General features: G+C 44.8%; 1 protein-coding gene across 4 annotated transcripts; it reads right to left on the bottom strand.

Moving 5' to 3' along the window:
* Positions 1–605: 605 nt before the first annotated feature.
* On the bottom strand, positions 606–9,625 carry PSMG3 (proteasome assembly chaperone 3). 4 transcript variants are annotated; one of them, XM_056534280.1, is made up of 3 exons: positions 9,478–9,625; positions 4,307–4,545; positions 606–936 (listed from the first exon to the last, which is right to left on the bottom strand). In XM_056534280.1, the coding sequence occupies exons 2-3, from the start codon at positions 4,535–4,537 to the stop codon at positions 784–786; spliced, it is 384 nt and encodes a 127-aa protein (XP_056390255.1). In that variant the 5' UTR covers positions 4,538–4,545; positions 9,478–9,625; the 3' UTR covers positions 606–783. The 4 variants fall into 4 exon arrangements, with proteins under 4 accessions (XP_056390255.1, XP_056390253.1, XP_056390254.1 ...); XM_056534278.1 differs by lacking the exon at positions 9,478–9,625 and adding an exon at positions 7,515–7,645; XM_056534279.1 differs by lacking the exon at positions 9,478–9,625 and adding an exon at positions 7,520–7,633.
* Between the last annotated feature and the right edge of the window lie 6,634 nt (positions 9,626–16,259).

Here is a 16,259-nt window from a genome sequence, read left to right as displayed (position 1 = left end):
GCAGACTAAGTCCCCGGTTTGAGGAGCATCGAGTCGTGATCCCTGCGGTGAGTGCGGATATATTTCTTTAATTTCTTGCTACATTGTACATTGATTCTACATTACACATTATATCCTAGCACCTCCACCGACTCAATATTGCATAAGAGGACTGTTCAAACAGCTACTTTAACTCCACACCTGGTAACCATTATATTGCTAGATCGAGCAGTGCCGTCTCACTAACTACTATTCACTTTAAATGGTCCTGTTGTTACTGATAAAAATTAAAAGGACCTTTTGTAATATGGTCATTTAATTTTTTTTTTGATATTTAGTAAAGAAAACGGCCCCTGAAAATCCCACCACTAAGGGTCCCCCTACCTACTGGGACACCACCACAAGGGAGCAACACGCCCCCTTCCCCTAAGAGGATTTCTAACACTGTTAGATAATGAAAAGAGGAATTTTTATAATAAATATTGGTGATAGAGGCATAAAAATAGATATACGGTACATGGTCAGGATTTGGTACTGTGAAACACTTTTTTTTGGTGGGATACAGGTACGCTTTAAAATGTCCCCAAATGTAGTGGTAGGTGGAAGTAAAGTCAAGGGTGAAAACACTGGGTTCATCTTTTAATCTAAAACAGTCCAAAAAAAAAAACTATAGAAAGTGATTACACAGTTATCAATTATCACAGAAAGTGAGCAGTGCAAGCCATCCCCAATATGCAGTCAGCACTACTAGGCATAGGGATCATATATGTCCATCCAGCTCCGTCCCTCGGGAATCTTCCTGGGTCACCAGACCTGACAACCCTTTATCACTTCTTTCAGGGCCTTTATACAGTCCACACTCTTGTCCTTCAATGCCACAGACAACAGCACCGGCTTGTTCTTTGATTCTTGGGACACGAAGCTCACCAGATTCTTTGCACAGACGTGAATGGAGGGCTGTGGAAATATGGATATGGTCAAGTTAAAGGGGTACTCTGCTGCTCAGCATTTGGAACAAACTGTTCCGAACGCTGGAGCCTACACCGGGAGCTTGTGATGTCATAGCCCTGCCCCCTCATGACGTCACACCCCACCCCCTCAATGAAAGTCTATGGGAGGGGGCGTGGCAGCAGTCACGCCCCCTCCCATAGACTTGCATTGAGGGGGCGGGGAGTGACATCATGAGGTGGCGGGCAATGACGTCACGAGCTCCCGGCGTAGGCTCCAGCATTCGGAACAGTTTGTTCCAAATGCTGGGCAGCGGAGTACCCCTTTAACTCAGTATCTGCCCTGAAATTGCTTGTTTTATTTTAACCATCTTTGCAGAAATACTATGGTTCTTTGCTATGAACTGAAAGCAATGGGTAAGAAGCATGTCTACAGAAGTCAGGACCCTTCTATCTTATGTGTTATTCCTAAGCCGGCGAATGTGAAGTGAGACGTGTACGTATCACTAATAGTACTGAGAGACATTGACAGGAATGGTGGTCGGGGGATCACTATATTTCCCCAAGGTACCTGTCCTATGTGGACACCTCATTTTGGGAAGCGCATCTCTCATTTTGGGAAAACTTAGTGACATATAGAAAATCCAGAAAAGCGTTAACACCTCTGGAGAGACTTAGCTTGCTAGGAATTTGGTAAGTACTGTTATTGGATTATTTAGGAGATGAAAGGCAGGTTTGGTAGTAGGGTCTTTCATTCCTTCCTGGGCCAGTCCAGATTTTCAGGTTGGCCCCAAGTCAGCACAGGTTTACAACCATTCTTACCAAGTGTATGAGGAACCTCTGTCACTTGTGTAAACAGGGCAGAGATCAGTAGGTGTTTATACTAGATTTGTTTTGTTACTGAAAAATAAAAAACAGGAAAATCCCTGTTTAAATGTTACTTACTTGTCCCTGTCTCTGACTGCTATTTTGCAGCTGTTAAGTTGGAATTCCACTTTCTTTTGTTTTTAAATGCCAAGAAAAACGCCAATTCTGCCACATAGCGTTTTTTCGGCCAAAAAAAACGCTGCGGTCAGATGTTAGCTGTAAATCAATGAAAAAACGCTAAATTCTTTTTCCACTTTGCGTTTTTTTTATCCTTTTGGCGTTTTTTTTCACTCTTTTTCAGCTCCTTGGCGGTTTTGCAAAATCGCAGCATGTTGAGACCATGGTGTTTCTTTTTCCTGGAATTGTGGTGTTTTTCTCCCATGGAAGTTTATGGGGGAAAAAAAAAATGCCAAGAAAAACGCCACGTGGGTTTTAACTTTGGCATTTTCTCATGCGGTTTTTATTTTTATTTGGACTTTAGCGATCCAAAAAAGTGATGGAGATACCTTTTTTTTTTAAATAAAATTTCGTAGGGTACCATTAAAAAAATAAAAAAGCAGGGCACCATTAAAAAAATAAAAAAGCAGGGCAGGGCACTAAAAATGTAGCCGACAATAATAAAAATGTAGTGTGTGTGTTTTTCACTTTTTATTCTTTTTTTTTTTACAATTTTTTTTAGGTAGTACTACTACAACCAGCATGGAACACACTGTTCCATGATGGGAGTAGTAGTACCTGTACTAATTGACAGATTGCCCCGGGTCCGTTGCAATCCTCCTGTATAATGTATAGATGCGGGTGGCCACTCTTCTATGGTCCCCTGCACTGACGTATATATATATATATATATATATATATATATATATACACACACATATTCATATTTCCCACAGAGAGCTGTGATTGGCCAGATGGTTCCAGCCAATCACAGCTCTCTGTGGGAAATATGAATATGTGTATATATAAGTCAGTGCAGGGGACCATAGAAGAGCGGCCGCATCTATACAGGAGGATCACAGTGGATGTCAGTAGTGACACACCCGCTGGGATCTGTCCTTAACTGCAGGTACTACTACTCCCAAAATGGAGCACACTTTGCTCAATGCTGGGAGCTGTAGTACCTACATTAATAGAAAGATCGCAACAGGTGTCAGAAGTGACACCCGCTGTGATCTGTCTATTAAAGGAGTAGTCCAGTGGTGATTCAGTGGTGAGCAACTTATCCCCTATCCTAAGGATAGGGGATAAGTTGCAGATCGCGGGGGGTCCGACCCCTGGGGCCCCCCGCGATCTCCTGTACGGAGCCCCGACAGCCCGCTGGAAGGGGGCGTGTCGACCTCCGCACGAGGCGGCGGCCGACACGCCCCCTCAATACAACTCTATGGCAGAGCCGAAGCGCTGCCTTCGGCAATCTCCGGCTCTGCCATAGAGATGTATTGAGGGGGCGTGTCGGCCGCCGCCTCGTGCGGGGGTCGACACCCGCTATCTCGGCGGAGAGCCGGGGCCCCGTACAGAGAGATCGCAGGGGGCCCCAGCGGTTGGACCCCCCGCGATCTCAAACTTATCCCCTATCCTTAGGATAGGGGATAAGTTTTTCACCACTGGACTACCCCTTTAATGCAGGTACTACAGCTCCCAGCATGGAGCAGAGTGTGCTCCATGTTGGGAGTAGTAGTACCTGCAGTTAAGGAAAGATCACAGCGGGTTTCACTCCTGACATCCGCTGGGATCGTCCTATCTATTGCAGAGATGCGGAGTGGCTCTATACAGCGCTCGCATCTCTGCACTATACTCCGGCCAGTGATATGAATAGAACATCACTCATTCATATTTCCCGCTGAGAGCTGTGATTGGCTGCAACCATCCGGCCAATCACCACTCTGGGAGGAAAATATGAATGAATGATGTTCTATTCACATGACTGGCCGGAGTATAGTGCAGAGATGTGAGCGCTGTATAGAGCCGCTCCGCATCTCTGCTATATTATGGACAATCGCATCGGGCGATATGTCTTTTAGTACAGGTACTACTACTCCCATCATGGAACAGTCTGTTCCATGCTGGGCGTAGTAGTACTACCTAAAAAATTTTAAAAATAGAGAGAAAAAAATAAAACAAATAAAAGGTGAAACACCCACACACTTTATAAAAAATAAAATTTAAATACATTTTTCCCATCCCTACTGCAGCTTTTGTTTAAATGGCATAAGCTGTCCATGGTCTTAGGTTCTGTAAACCTGTGTGGATCTGACACTTTTGGTTGTAGAGGACCGACCCCACTGATCAGCAGTGTGATGTATTGAGTCCCAATCTTCTTCCTGGTGCCAGGTCCCAATATGTCACACTGCCGCTCAGCCTATCACTGGAGGAGATGGGACACCTGCGGCCAGTGATTAGCTGAGCGTCAGTCTGACGCGTTGATCCCCGGCAACAAGAAAGAGGACTGCACTGAAGGACAGAGCAGCCAATACCAGTGTGAACCTAACCTTACTCTACCCCCGCCCTCTTCTCACCTCATCACATCCTAGGAGCACCTTAGTGGTCAGCGTGGGTTTGCCCAGCTCACCGGACACCATGTTTGGAGTAACAGAGACCAATGTTCCCATCTTCCCATATTGTGTCACTACCACCAGGATGTGGTCAGAGAATGCGGTGCACACCACCTGTGTGACTACTCCATTGATGACCTCTTCTGCTTGCTTGGATACGACAACCGGCTTTACCTCTCCACCTGGTGTATTCATTCTATATCCTGATGAGATACAAGAAAAATATAAATAAATAAATCACAATTCACTTCGTTCTCAGGGTGCATTCACACCACATTATTTGCAATATGTCAGTTAGATCCGACAGAAGAATTTAAAAACCAGCCGCTGCCGTATCCCCTCCGCACCCCATTCATTGGAATGAGCCGGACAGGTCACTTTTGAACTGTAGCAGTTTTATTACTGGACTCATAACTTTGGCAGACCACAAGGTTTTCAGTCCGGCAACAAACCAAGGTCTAAAAATGAGCTGCGCGGAGTCCATATCTGACTCTGTCCAGCTCATTCAAGTTAATAGGGTGCGGCAGGGATACTGCAGCGGCCTGTTTTTAAATTCTCCCACCGGATCAGGGTGCTGTATTGCAAAAACGTGGTGTGAATGCACCTCAAGACTGTGACCCCAATGAGTGATGTCGACAAGCTTTTAATGTGCTCCAAATACAAATGTGCTCCAAATACAACAAAATGGTTCAGTATGTATTAAAGGAGTACTCCACCCCTAGACATCTTATCCCCTATCCAAAGGATAGGGGATAAGATGTCTGATCGCAGGGGTCCTGCAGCTGGGGACCCCCGCGATCTCTGCGCAGCACCTGGCGTACATTTAGAACGCTGGGTGCCGGTGGTCATGATCTCACACCACGCCCCCTCCCATTGACTTGCATTGAGGGGGGGGGTGGAGTGACGCCATGACCCCTGCCCACTCCAAGCATTCGGAACAAAATGTTCAGAACGCTGGGGCAACAAAGTACCTTTAAGGCAATGCAGCAGCATGACTAAAGCTTCCACAGAAAAGCATTGAGTCTCATGGTTTATATCCAGTACTCTCCAAACTGTGGACCTCCAGGCGTTGCAAAATGCGTTGCCACCATATAATGTTTATAATCCTGTACGGTAAGTGGCATAAATGTTCATGCTTGAAAATGGTCGCATGTGGCGACCGAAACGTCGCATTTTGGATGGAATAAAACCACTCAAGTTTTTTCACCTGAACCTCGAGTGCTGCAATCTTCTTTGTGTATATCTCCAATTGTAGCAGTGACCGGGCATTTCTCGGATTGCGTGCACCTGCATCTACTCATATTGGTAGTGCTGCTCTAGAACCTCTTTGCTATATATATATATATATATATATATATATATATATATATATATATATATATATATATATATTTATATTAAAATAAAATGTATAAAAATTGATCAAAAAATCCTGTCAAAACAATGGCTCCACTTAAAACAACAGATCACTGCACCAAAAATGAGCCCTCATACATCCCCGTATATGAAAAAAAAGAAAGAAAGAGTTATATGGGTCAGGAGAGGACAACTTTAGGCATGCTGATTATGTTTAAAAAAAAAAAAAAAAAGTTTAGTACAATTAATAGAAAAACTATATAAAATGGTAAATGTTGCAAAATAACCCCCCCCCCCCCTCCACACACACACAAATAATTTTTTGTTTTGACTGACACTGATAAAATATGAGTCATTAAAAAGTACAATTGGTCATGGGGAAAAAAAACAAAAAACCTTTGTATGGTTCTGTGGATGGCAAAGTTATGCCTCTTAGAATGCCAGGAGGGGGAAAAAAGAAAACAAAAATAAAAATTGGCTGTGTTCTCAAAGAGTTAAAAAATAAATACAAAATCATAGCCGGCTCCAGATTTGTGAAGTATGATTCATATTTGCGGGGTCCCGGTTAATGCCGAACATCGCCGATTGGACTGATGTCTGGTATTAACCCTTTAGATGCCGCAATTAAAGTTGATCCCGGCGTCTAAAACGGGAGAAATCCATGCCGGCTAGGTGAGCGGAGTGAAATCGCTGCGTCCCGAACAGCTGAGAGGACAGCGGGAGGCTCCCTACCTGGCTCCACACTGTCCGATCAGCATTTCATTGCTCCAAGCCTGAGATCCAGGCTTGAGCAGTCAAGTGTAGGTAACACTGATCAATGCTATGGCCGTGTAATGAATAGTATAGCCCCCAATAAAAATTTTAATCACCCCCCTTTTGCCATAAAAAAACCTGTATACATTTTTTTTTTTAAATGTGTGATTTCGCCACGTGTGTAATTGTCCGAACTATAAAAATATAGTTAATTAAACCGCACAGTCAACGGCGCCACGCGCAAAAAAACTCCAAGGTCCAAAATTGTTTATTTTCTGTCACTTTTTATAGCATAAAAAAAACATCAAAAAGTCCAATCAAAACAAAAATGGTACCGATAAAAACCTTCAGATCACAGCGAAAAGTGTGCGCCCTCATACCGTCCCATATGCGGAAAAAAAAATTAATAAAAATATAAAGTTATAGGGGGTCAGAGGATGACAATTTTAAACATATACATTTTCCTGCATGTAGTTATTTTTTCCAGAAGTGCGACAAAATCCAACCTATATAAGTAGGGTATCATTTTAAGTGTATGGACCTACAGAATAAAGAGAATGTGGAATTTTTACCGAAAAATTTACTGTGTAGAAACAGAAGCCCCCAAAAGTTACAAAATGGCGTTTTTTCTTCAATTTTGACGCACAATTATATTTTTTTTCCGTTTCGCCGTAGATTTCTCGGTAAAATGACTGATGTCATAACAAAAGTAGAATTGGTGGCGCAAAAAAAAAATAAAAAAAAATAAAAATAAGCCATCATGGATTTTTAGGTGCAAAATTGAAAGGGTTATGATTTTTTACGGAAGAAGCGAAAGTGGAAAAACGCTTGGTCCTTAAGGGGTTAAATCCTCCGCCATCTTGCACCCCAGAATACACACATTAGTAAAAGTTCATTGTAACAATCACTTAGCATCCACCTGAGCTTCCCCATACCAGAGAGCGCGCTTCACTTCCCATCTCTGCACTGCAAGTGGTGCAAGAGCATGCTGGGACATGTAGTTCCTGTGTATCTGACGTATAAGGTAAACACTACACTAGTCCCCGGAGTTCACCAAGCTCACCTCACCTCCAGCTCCTCCTCCTCTTCGGCCACACTTTCCCCGGACACAAGGCTTCCCTCACCCACAGCCTCACACGCCAATCACTTCCTAAGATATGGCCGCCGAACTACCAATCCCAGGAGCACTTGCGGCTAAATCTAGCTTTATTGAAACGAGACAGAATGAACGGCTAAACGTGTTAGGCGAGCCAAAAAGATATGACGCTGCAGCGCCACCTGGTGTCCCTAGAAAGCATTGCCTAGCTTCGGCACTGCAAATGATTTGGACTACATCTCCCATGATGCTTTGTCAGTATTTTGGTTGTAAGAGCATCATGGGAGATGTAGTCCAAAACATCTGCAGTGCCGAAGGTTGCCTGTGCCTGGTCTAGCTGCTGATTGCTGTTGCACTATTTATTAAGCCAGTGTTTTCTAACCAAGTTGCCTCCAGCTGTTGCAAAACTACAACTCCCAGCATGCCCGGACAGCCAAGGGCTGTCCGGGCATGCTGGGAGTTGTAGTTTTGCAACAGCTGGAGGCACCCTGGTTGGGAAGCACCATCTCAACCACGTCACACCGCAGAGCTTTTCAGTTTTTTTTTTTTTTTTTTACTTCCCACCAGCCCTTGGCTGTCCAGGCATGCTGGGGGGCTGTAGTTTTGCAACAGCTGGAGGCACCCTGGTTGGGAAGCACCGTCTTAACCCCTTCACACCGCAGCGCTTTTCAGTTTTTTTTTAGTTGCCCCCCACCCTCCATGTTATATTGATGATACTTTATTCTGCGGTATAGCTTATTTTTTTTTAATGTTCTACCAATTTTAACCCTTTCAGGACGCAGCCAGCCAGTTGATTAATGTGTTAATTGCAAACATTTTCAATGCTGTGCCATAGCATAGCATTGATCAGAGTTATCAGCGCTCTGCTTATACAGACTGGCTGTTTACTTAGTCTTCTTTCACACTAGCAAATTATTCCGTTTAGCAAGTTCCGTCGCTAGTTCCGTCCTAAATCCAGCTGTCACCGGCAGTAACCAAATCCTATACGACCGTTAGAAAATCCCGTTATAGTCTATGGGATTTTTCCAATATCCGTTTTAACCCATTACAGTCCGTTATTGATAACGGATGTTATTTTGTGACGGAAGATAGTACGGAAGAAAATAGATCATGAACTATCTTCCGTCACCAAATAACGTCCGTTATCAATAACGGACTATAATGGATTAAAACGGATATTGGAAAAATCCCATAGACTATAACGGGATTTTCTAACGGACGTATAGGATTTGGTTACTGCCGGTGACAACTGATTTTAGGACGGAACTAGCGACGGAACTTGCTAAACGGAGTAATTTGCTAGTGTGAAAGAAGCCTTAGAGCGCCAATCCTATAGAACGGATGCAGGTGAGGGTCCTTCGGCCATCATATCATCTGATCAGGACCCTGCGATCGCACTGCGTAGGTCCTGATCAGCACCTCTGAAGGACCGGCACTAGTATTTTAATGCTTTTAGATCCCGCCAACGACTTTGATTGCGCCATCCAGAGGTTTAATGCAGCACATCGGCGTGATCACAGATGCCCGGCTTTAGCGATGAGTCCTGGCTGCTGATAGCAGCCATTACTCACTGTCTATCAAGTTAGTGCAGCCTCTGCGGTCACTTCATAGACTGGGGTTTCTCAAACAGTGTGCCTCCAGCTGTTGCAAAACTACAACTCCCAGCATGCCCGGACAGCCGAAGGCTGTCCGGGCATGCTGGGAGTTGTAGTTTTGCAACAGCTGGAGACATACTAGTTGGGAAATACTGGTGTGGGAGATTTGCATTGTGTGGGGGTCGCACTGTGTGCCCCCTAGTGGGCTGTTCTGTGTATACAGGTCAAGGTTTAGTTATGGATTAGTCTTTTCCCTACGAAGGTTATTTTTGTATAATTCTTTCTAGTTCATAGGGAAAGCCGTCTCTCTCCTCCTCTGTAGTTCACATACAAACCTTTCCTTGACCTATTGATTCGCTCCGTGAGAAAACCAACATGGCACAGGATAAATTATTCATTGATATCCGGCATAGTCACCGCCATGGCTTTCCTGCTGTTCATCACTATACATGCCTGGAAGGTAGGAACAATGGGGGAGATTAATGAAAACCTGTGCAGAAGAAAATTTGCCCAGTTGCCGATAGCAACCAATCAGATTGCTTCTTTTAGTTCTAACAAGGCCTCTGCAAAATAAAAGAAGAGATCTGATTGGTTGCTATGGGCAACTGGGCAAATTATCTTCTACACAGGTTTTGATAAATCTCCCCCACTATGGGGGTATATAAAAAAATAAAAAAATAAACTCATAGGGAGAAAGTGGTGCTGTTGCCCATAGCAACCGATCAGATCACTTCTTTCATTTTCAAAAAGGCCTCTGAAAAAATGAAAGTAGTGATCTGATTGGTTGCTATGGGAAACACAGGCGTCGATAAATCTCTCTCATCTGGAAAATAATGCAAATGTAGTCGCTAGTTGACTATGTATGGGCCAGTAGGGTCAATAGGGCCTGTGTCTGCCCGTGCACGTATACGCCGGTGTCGCCGTAAAAATCTGCACATGGTGCTTCCTCTGAAAGTGCAGGTTGCTTGTTAAATCTTTTCCTGCTGGGCCAGGGCAAAGTGCTCAGCCCAGTGAGGAGAGGGTACACAGTGTCTCAAAGAGTTAACCAGCAATGCACAGCATCGCTACTTACCTCTTTCCTGGCTGGTCAGGAGGTATACAATGTATGGCTCCTGCTCAGCCTAGCTAAACCTATGGCTGTATAGCTGCAGGCACAGTTATAACAGAGCAGGGACTCCCATCTTGAGGGTATATTCACACGGCAGAATGTCTGTGTGGAATTCGGCCGGAATATTTTGCTGCAGCAGAGTCTTATTGATTCCACTGTGCTGCTGCACTGTTTACATGGTGGAATTTCCACAGAATTTCAGCTACATGTCTATTTATCTTGCAGATTTTGCTCAAAAACGCATTGCCGTCTATGAGACGGCATAATTCCGAGAGGTTCTAGCGCCTCCCCGGATCACGCAAATGTGCAGAATGTCCATCCACATTTTCCAGGGAAGCATTCCGCACATTCTGCACCTTTTGAATATGGCATTAGAATGACAGGAGTCTGGGTTCCTGTACAGTATACAGCTGTGTGCTGTAAACAGCTGGAGGAAGTAAGTAGTGATGCTGTGCATCACTACTTACTTCCTTAGGCCGTGTTCATACAATGTAAAATGTGCAGAATGTCTGCATGGAAAACACTGCAATAATCTTGCTGGCACTAGGTTGCCCGGAAATGTGACATCTCATAATCGACAATGTATTTCAGAACTAAATCCATAAAAAGAATAGATAAGTCTATTCTATCTGTGGATGGCAGTATCGTGATTCTTTCTGCCACAGAAAATCCAGAGTGAACAGAGCAGCAGAGTCCCGTTGAAATAAATAGGACTCTGCTGAAGCGCAATGTCCATGTGGAATATTCCGCCCATGACATTCCACCGTGCGAACATACCCTTAGACTAGGTTCACACTACGGAATCTCTGGGCAGAATTTCTGCTGGAGATCGGGCCGGCTAGGACCGTGCAGACTGCATTGCCGTCCCCATAGATGTCAATGCATTTCTGAGCAGATCTCCCAAAAGATCCACCCAGAAATGCAATGCCATCTATGGTAATGGCAATGCACTCCGTGCGGTCCTAGTGCCGCTGGCTCGATCTCCGGCAAAAATTCTGCCCAGCGATTCCGTAGTGTGAACCTAGCCTTATACTCCACTGCACCTGACCCATGGAGTGTTTTTATTATGCACAGCAGGCCAGGTCTACTTTACTGGCATGGTGCGCAAATCTGTGCGCTCAAAGGTCGATCTTAAACATATAATTTATCGAAAGATGCAGGCTTCTTAAAAAATGGCATCAAGCTGTGCTTAGGGTTGCCACCCTGCCGGTATTTTACCGGCACAGCCGGTATTTTCATCTACATTCCGGGCTGTGCCGGTAAGTTTGGATGAAAAATACCGGCCGGTATTTTTCATTCACTGACAGGGGCGGACGGAGCAGCATCCCCAGAAGAGCACTGCTTTCATGACCGGCCGTACAATGCCCAGGTCTGACACCAGCAGCCTGTGACAGGGAGAGCTCCGTGCGATGACAGGAAGAGATTGTACAGTGCTGGGGAGGGGGCGTGACCTCCTGTCTCCTCTCTCCCCCTCCCCCGCCTTCTCTCTGCCCCGTGCAGTCTTACAACCCTCCATAGGCAGAGCAGGGAGGGGAGAGGAGGAGAGGCCGTGTATCCTGTCTCCCTCTGCAGCGCAGGGCGGGTGAGTGTCTGTGTATATATGTGTCTGTGTATATATGTGTCTGTATATATATGTGTCTGTGGATATATATGTGTCTGTGTATATATGTGTCTGTGTATATATGTGTCTGTATATATGTGTCTGTGTATATATATGTGTCTGTGTATATATGTGTCTGTGTATATATGTGTCTGTGTGTATATATGTGTCTGTGTATATATGTGTCTGTGTATATATGTGTCTGTGTGTATATATGTGTCTGAGTATATATGTGTCTGTATATATGTGTCTGTGTATATATGTGTCTGTGTATATATGTGTATGTGTCTCTATGTGTCTGTGTATATATATGTGTGTGTGTGTGTGTGTGTGTGTGTGTAGGGGGGGGGGGGGGGTAAACTGCCTAATCTGGGGGACAACTATGCTGCCTAATCTGGGGGACAACTATGCTGCCTAATCTGGGGGACAACTGTGCTGCCTAATCTGGGGGACAACTGTGCTGCCTAATCTGGGGGACAACTGTGCTGCCTAATCTGGGGGACATCTATGCTGCCTAATCTGGGGGACATCTATGCTGCCTAATCTGGGGGACAACTATGCTCCTAATCTGGGGGACAACTATGCTCCTAATCTGGGGGACAACTATGCTCCTAATCTGGGGGACAACTATACTGCCTAATCTGGGGGACAACTATGCTCCTAATCTGGGGGACAACTATGCTGCCTAATCTGGGGGACAACTATGCTGCCTAATCTGGGGGACAACTATGCTGCCTAATCTGGGGGACAACTATGCTCCTAATCTGGGGGACAACTATGCTCCTAATCTGGGGGACAACTATGCTGCCTGATCTGGGGGACAACTACCCGGCCCTCCACAATATTTTTAGTTTCTCATGTGGCCCCATGGGATAAATAATTGCCCACCCCATTCCTCCTCAACCCCAGACATTCCTTAACCTGGAGCCGCCCGGGGAAAGGAGAAAGTGAAGACAAGAGACTGGTGAGACCTCTCTGCAAAATTGTGTATTTAATGCAGTGTTTCCCAACCAGGGTGCCTCCAGCTGTTGCAAAACTATTACTCCCAGCATGCCCAGACAGCCTTTGGCTGTCCGGGCATGCTGGGAGTTGTAGTTTTGCAATAGCTGGAGGCACCCAGGTTGGGAAACACTGATTTAATGTTTTAATGTGTGAAACTATCTGCTGCGCTCTGTATCTAATCCTGTCATGTGCGATACTGTCTGCTGAGCCTGTGTATCTAATCCTGTCATGTGTGATACTGTGAGCTGAGCCTGTATATCCAAATCTGTCATGTGGGATATGAGCCTGTGTATCTAATCCTGTCATGTGCGATACTGCCTGATGAGCCTGTGTATCTAATCCTGTCATGTGCGATACTGTCTGCTGAGCCTGTGTATGTAATCCTGTCATGTGTGATACTGTCTGCTGAGCCTGTATATCCACATCTGTCATGTGGGATACTATCTGCTGAGCCTGTGCATCTAAATCTGTCATGTGTGATACTGTCTGCTGAGCCTGTGCATCTAAATCTGTCATGTGTGATACTGTCTGATTAGCCTGTGTATCTAATCCTGTTATGTGTGATACTGTCTGCTGAGCCTGTGCATCTAAATCTGTCATGTGTGATACTGTCTGCTGAGCCTGTGTATCTAATCCTGTTATGTGTGATACTGTCTGCTGAGCCTGTGCATCTAAATCTGTCATGTGTGATACTGTCTGATTAGCCTGTTTATCTGACGTTGCGCAGGGGGACGTCACTCGTCATCACAGAGAGCCAGCGTTGCTGTCGCGCACCACCACTACCGCCGCCGCTGGCATAAATAGGGTTTTGGTAGGTATTCTCTAAATGTAATTTTTTTTGTGCGATATAGGAAAATTCCCCCCGCATGTATATTGTATCCCTCCAATCCCCTATGCCATTTCTTAAACCCCCCTCCAATCCCCTATGCCATTTCTTAAACCCCTGATCCCTCAGCCCCTGTGCAATCTGGCCCCTCCCCTTTTGTAGCTCCACCCCCACATAGCCACACCCATGACCGGTATTTTTCTGAGGGAAAGGTGGCAACCCTAGCTGTGCTGCATCTGCGGGAAAATTCAAAAGTCACATCTGTTCATGAACAACCCCCTGAATGTGTAATCCTGCTGCATTTAACCAACTCACCACTAGATGGCAGAAAAGCACCATAAAAGAAATTAGCCTCCTTTTCCTTCCTATTGGATTATTATCCAGCCTGTGGTGTGATGGGGATGTGATCAATAATTCTGTGGGGTCTCAGAATACAAGCAGATAGAGAATATCAGTGAGAGCGCCAACTAACTGACTCCATCTATTTCCTTATGTAAGATGATGGAGACTGTCAGATGCCCAGCATGTGCACAGCATATAGGTCATGTAAAATATAGATTATTGATCCCTATAGCCAATGGACATCCAGAATGTGCATCCTCCACCTGTGCTTGGTATTGATCCTGTGAATAACATACTGATAGGTTAAATGATGTCCTATAAAACTGGTCTAAGTCTGTATGACCTATTAGATTGTAGTGTTGAGCGGCATAGGCCATATTCGAATTCGCGATATTTCGGAAATTTGCATATGCGCAAATTAACATATACAAAAATTAGCATATGCGAAAATTCGCGCGCCAGTCTCACACAGTAGTGTTAGAGCCTTCTTTACACCACACAAGCTGAATATTCGTAATTGCGAATACATAGTGCTATATTCACGAATATTTGCGAATTTGCGAATATGCGATATTCGCGAATAAAATTTGCATTGTGAATATTCGCGAGCTACACTATTAGACTGTTAGGAAGTGAATCTCTGTACAGCGCTGCAGTATAAGTTGGAGCTGTATAATCAACAGGAAATACATAGATGGCAGACTAAATAAAGGCACAACTGATCGATTTATTTAAAGAGGTCTTGTGGTGAAAAACTTATCCCGCAGGAGTCCGACTGCGGGGGTCCAACCGCTGGGGCGTCACCTGGGGCGTCACCACCCCCACACGAAGCGGGTCACGCCACGACCCCTCCATATATCTCTGTGGGAGAGCCATTCGGCTATCTTCAGCTTTCCTATAGAGCTATACAGTGTGGTGGTCCCCACTTCGGGAGAACCAGGGCTCCATACCAGAGATCGTGCGGGGTCCCAGCGGTCGGACCCCCTGTCATCTAAAACTTATTCCCTATCCGCAGGATAGTGGAATACGTTTTTTCCACACAAGACTTCTCCTTTAGGGTATGTTCACATGTACACAGATTTGATGCGCAGGATCCTGTATGTGTGAACGTACCCCTAATCTGATTACTCAGATGCCCACCTCTACATGGGGTGATACTGGGGAACATGAAAGTATGTACGGCTTATGCCGCCCGATTCCTTGCATATGGGACTTCCAGATATATTCAGGTGCTCAGCTACTTGGGCCAGTCCTATAGACCAATATTGCCTAAGCAGGGTGCCTCCAGCTGTTGCAAAACTACAACTCCCAGCATGCCCGGACAGCCTCCAGCTGTCCGGGCATGCTGGGAGTTGTAGTTTTGCAACAGCTGAAGGCACCCTGCTTGGGAAACACTGCTAGATAGTGAAGCAGTGGGCATCAATGACTGCTATTACCTTCCTTGGGAGACTTAGTATTCACTAGTGTTGAGCGGCATAGGCCATATTCGAATTCGCGAATATTCGCGAATATATTAGCGAATATTCGCATATTCGCAATATCCTTGTTTTATTTTCGCATATGAACTTTGCGTATGCGAAATTTGCGCATGCGAAAATTAGCATATACAAAAATTAGCATAAGCAAAAATTCGCATATGCGAAAATTCGCACACCAGTCTCACACAGTAGTATTACAGCCTTCTTTACACCACACAAGCTGGAAGCAGAGAGGGATAATCACTGTGATGTGTACTGTGAAAAAAAAAAAATAGAATATTCGTAATTACGAATATATAGCGCTATATTCGCGAATTCGCGAATATGCGAACAAAATTTGTATTGCGAATATTAACGAGCAACACTAGTATTCACGTTCTGGAGATCACTGGGCGGCCTAGCAGTCAAAGTCCCAGTGATCATACACCTCTCCCTTATCCCAGATAGCATTGTTATTCCTATATTGGCTTTAAATCATATGTCCAGAGATAAGCAGTGCCAGTGAGGTTTGTCTGCTGCTCTTCTCCATAGTCAATCATATATGTAACTCTCATGGTCACAGCTTTTAAGTGTATTGCGGTGTCAGAAAATCACCTGAAGATATATAACTTAATAATATATTGTTTTCACATATTGTACTGGCTTCAGCATGGTTTTGCTTGATTTACACCTGAAAGGAAGTTATGTAGTCCTATTATTGTCAGTGTGGTGTTATCTCAAGCTCCTCAGCTCCTCCCTCTCTCCCAAGACAATGCATCATC

This window comes from Hyla sarda, chromosome 8 (genome assembly GCF_029499605.1).
Source record: "Hyla sarda isolate aHylSar1 chromosome 8, aHylSar1.hap1, whole genome shotgun sequence".
Lineage (NCBI taxonomy): Eukaryota > Metazoa > Chordata > Amphibia > Anura > Hylidae > Hyla > Hyla sarda.
Note: the sequence above shows the minus strand (reverse complement) of the source record. Positions and strands in the feature narration are given on the sequence as shown.

Bases quoted from the DNA above. Each gene is read 5' to 3' on its own strand.
- PSMG3 (XM_056534280.1), bottom strand. From the start codon at position 4,537: ATGAATACACCAGGTGGAGAGGTAAAGCCGGTTGTCGTATCCAAGCAA. The intron at 937-4,306 runs GTGAGAAGAGGG...ATATTTCCACAG, and splicing joins TGCTCCTAGGATGTGATGAG to CCCTCCATTCACGTCTGTGC.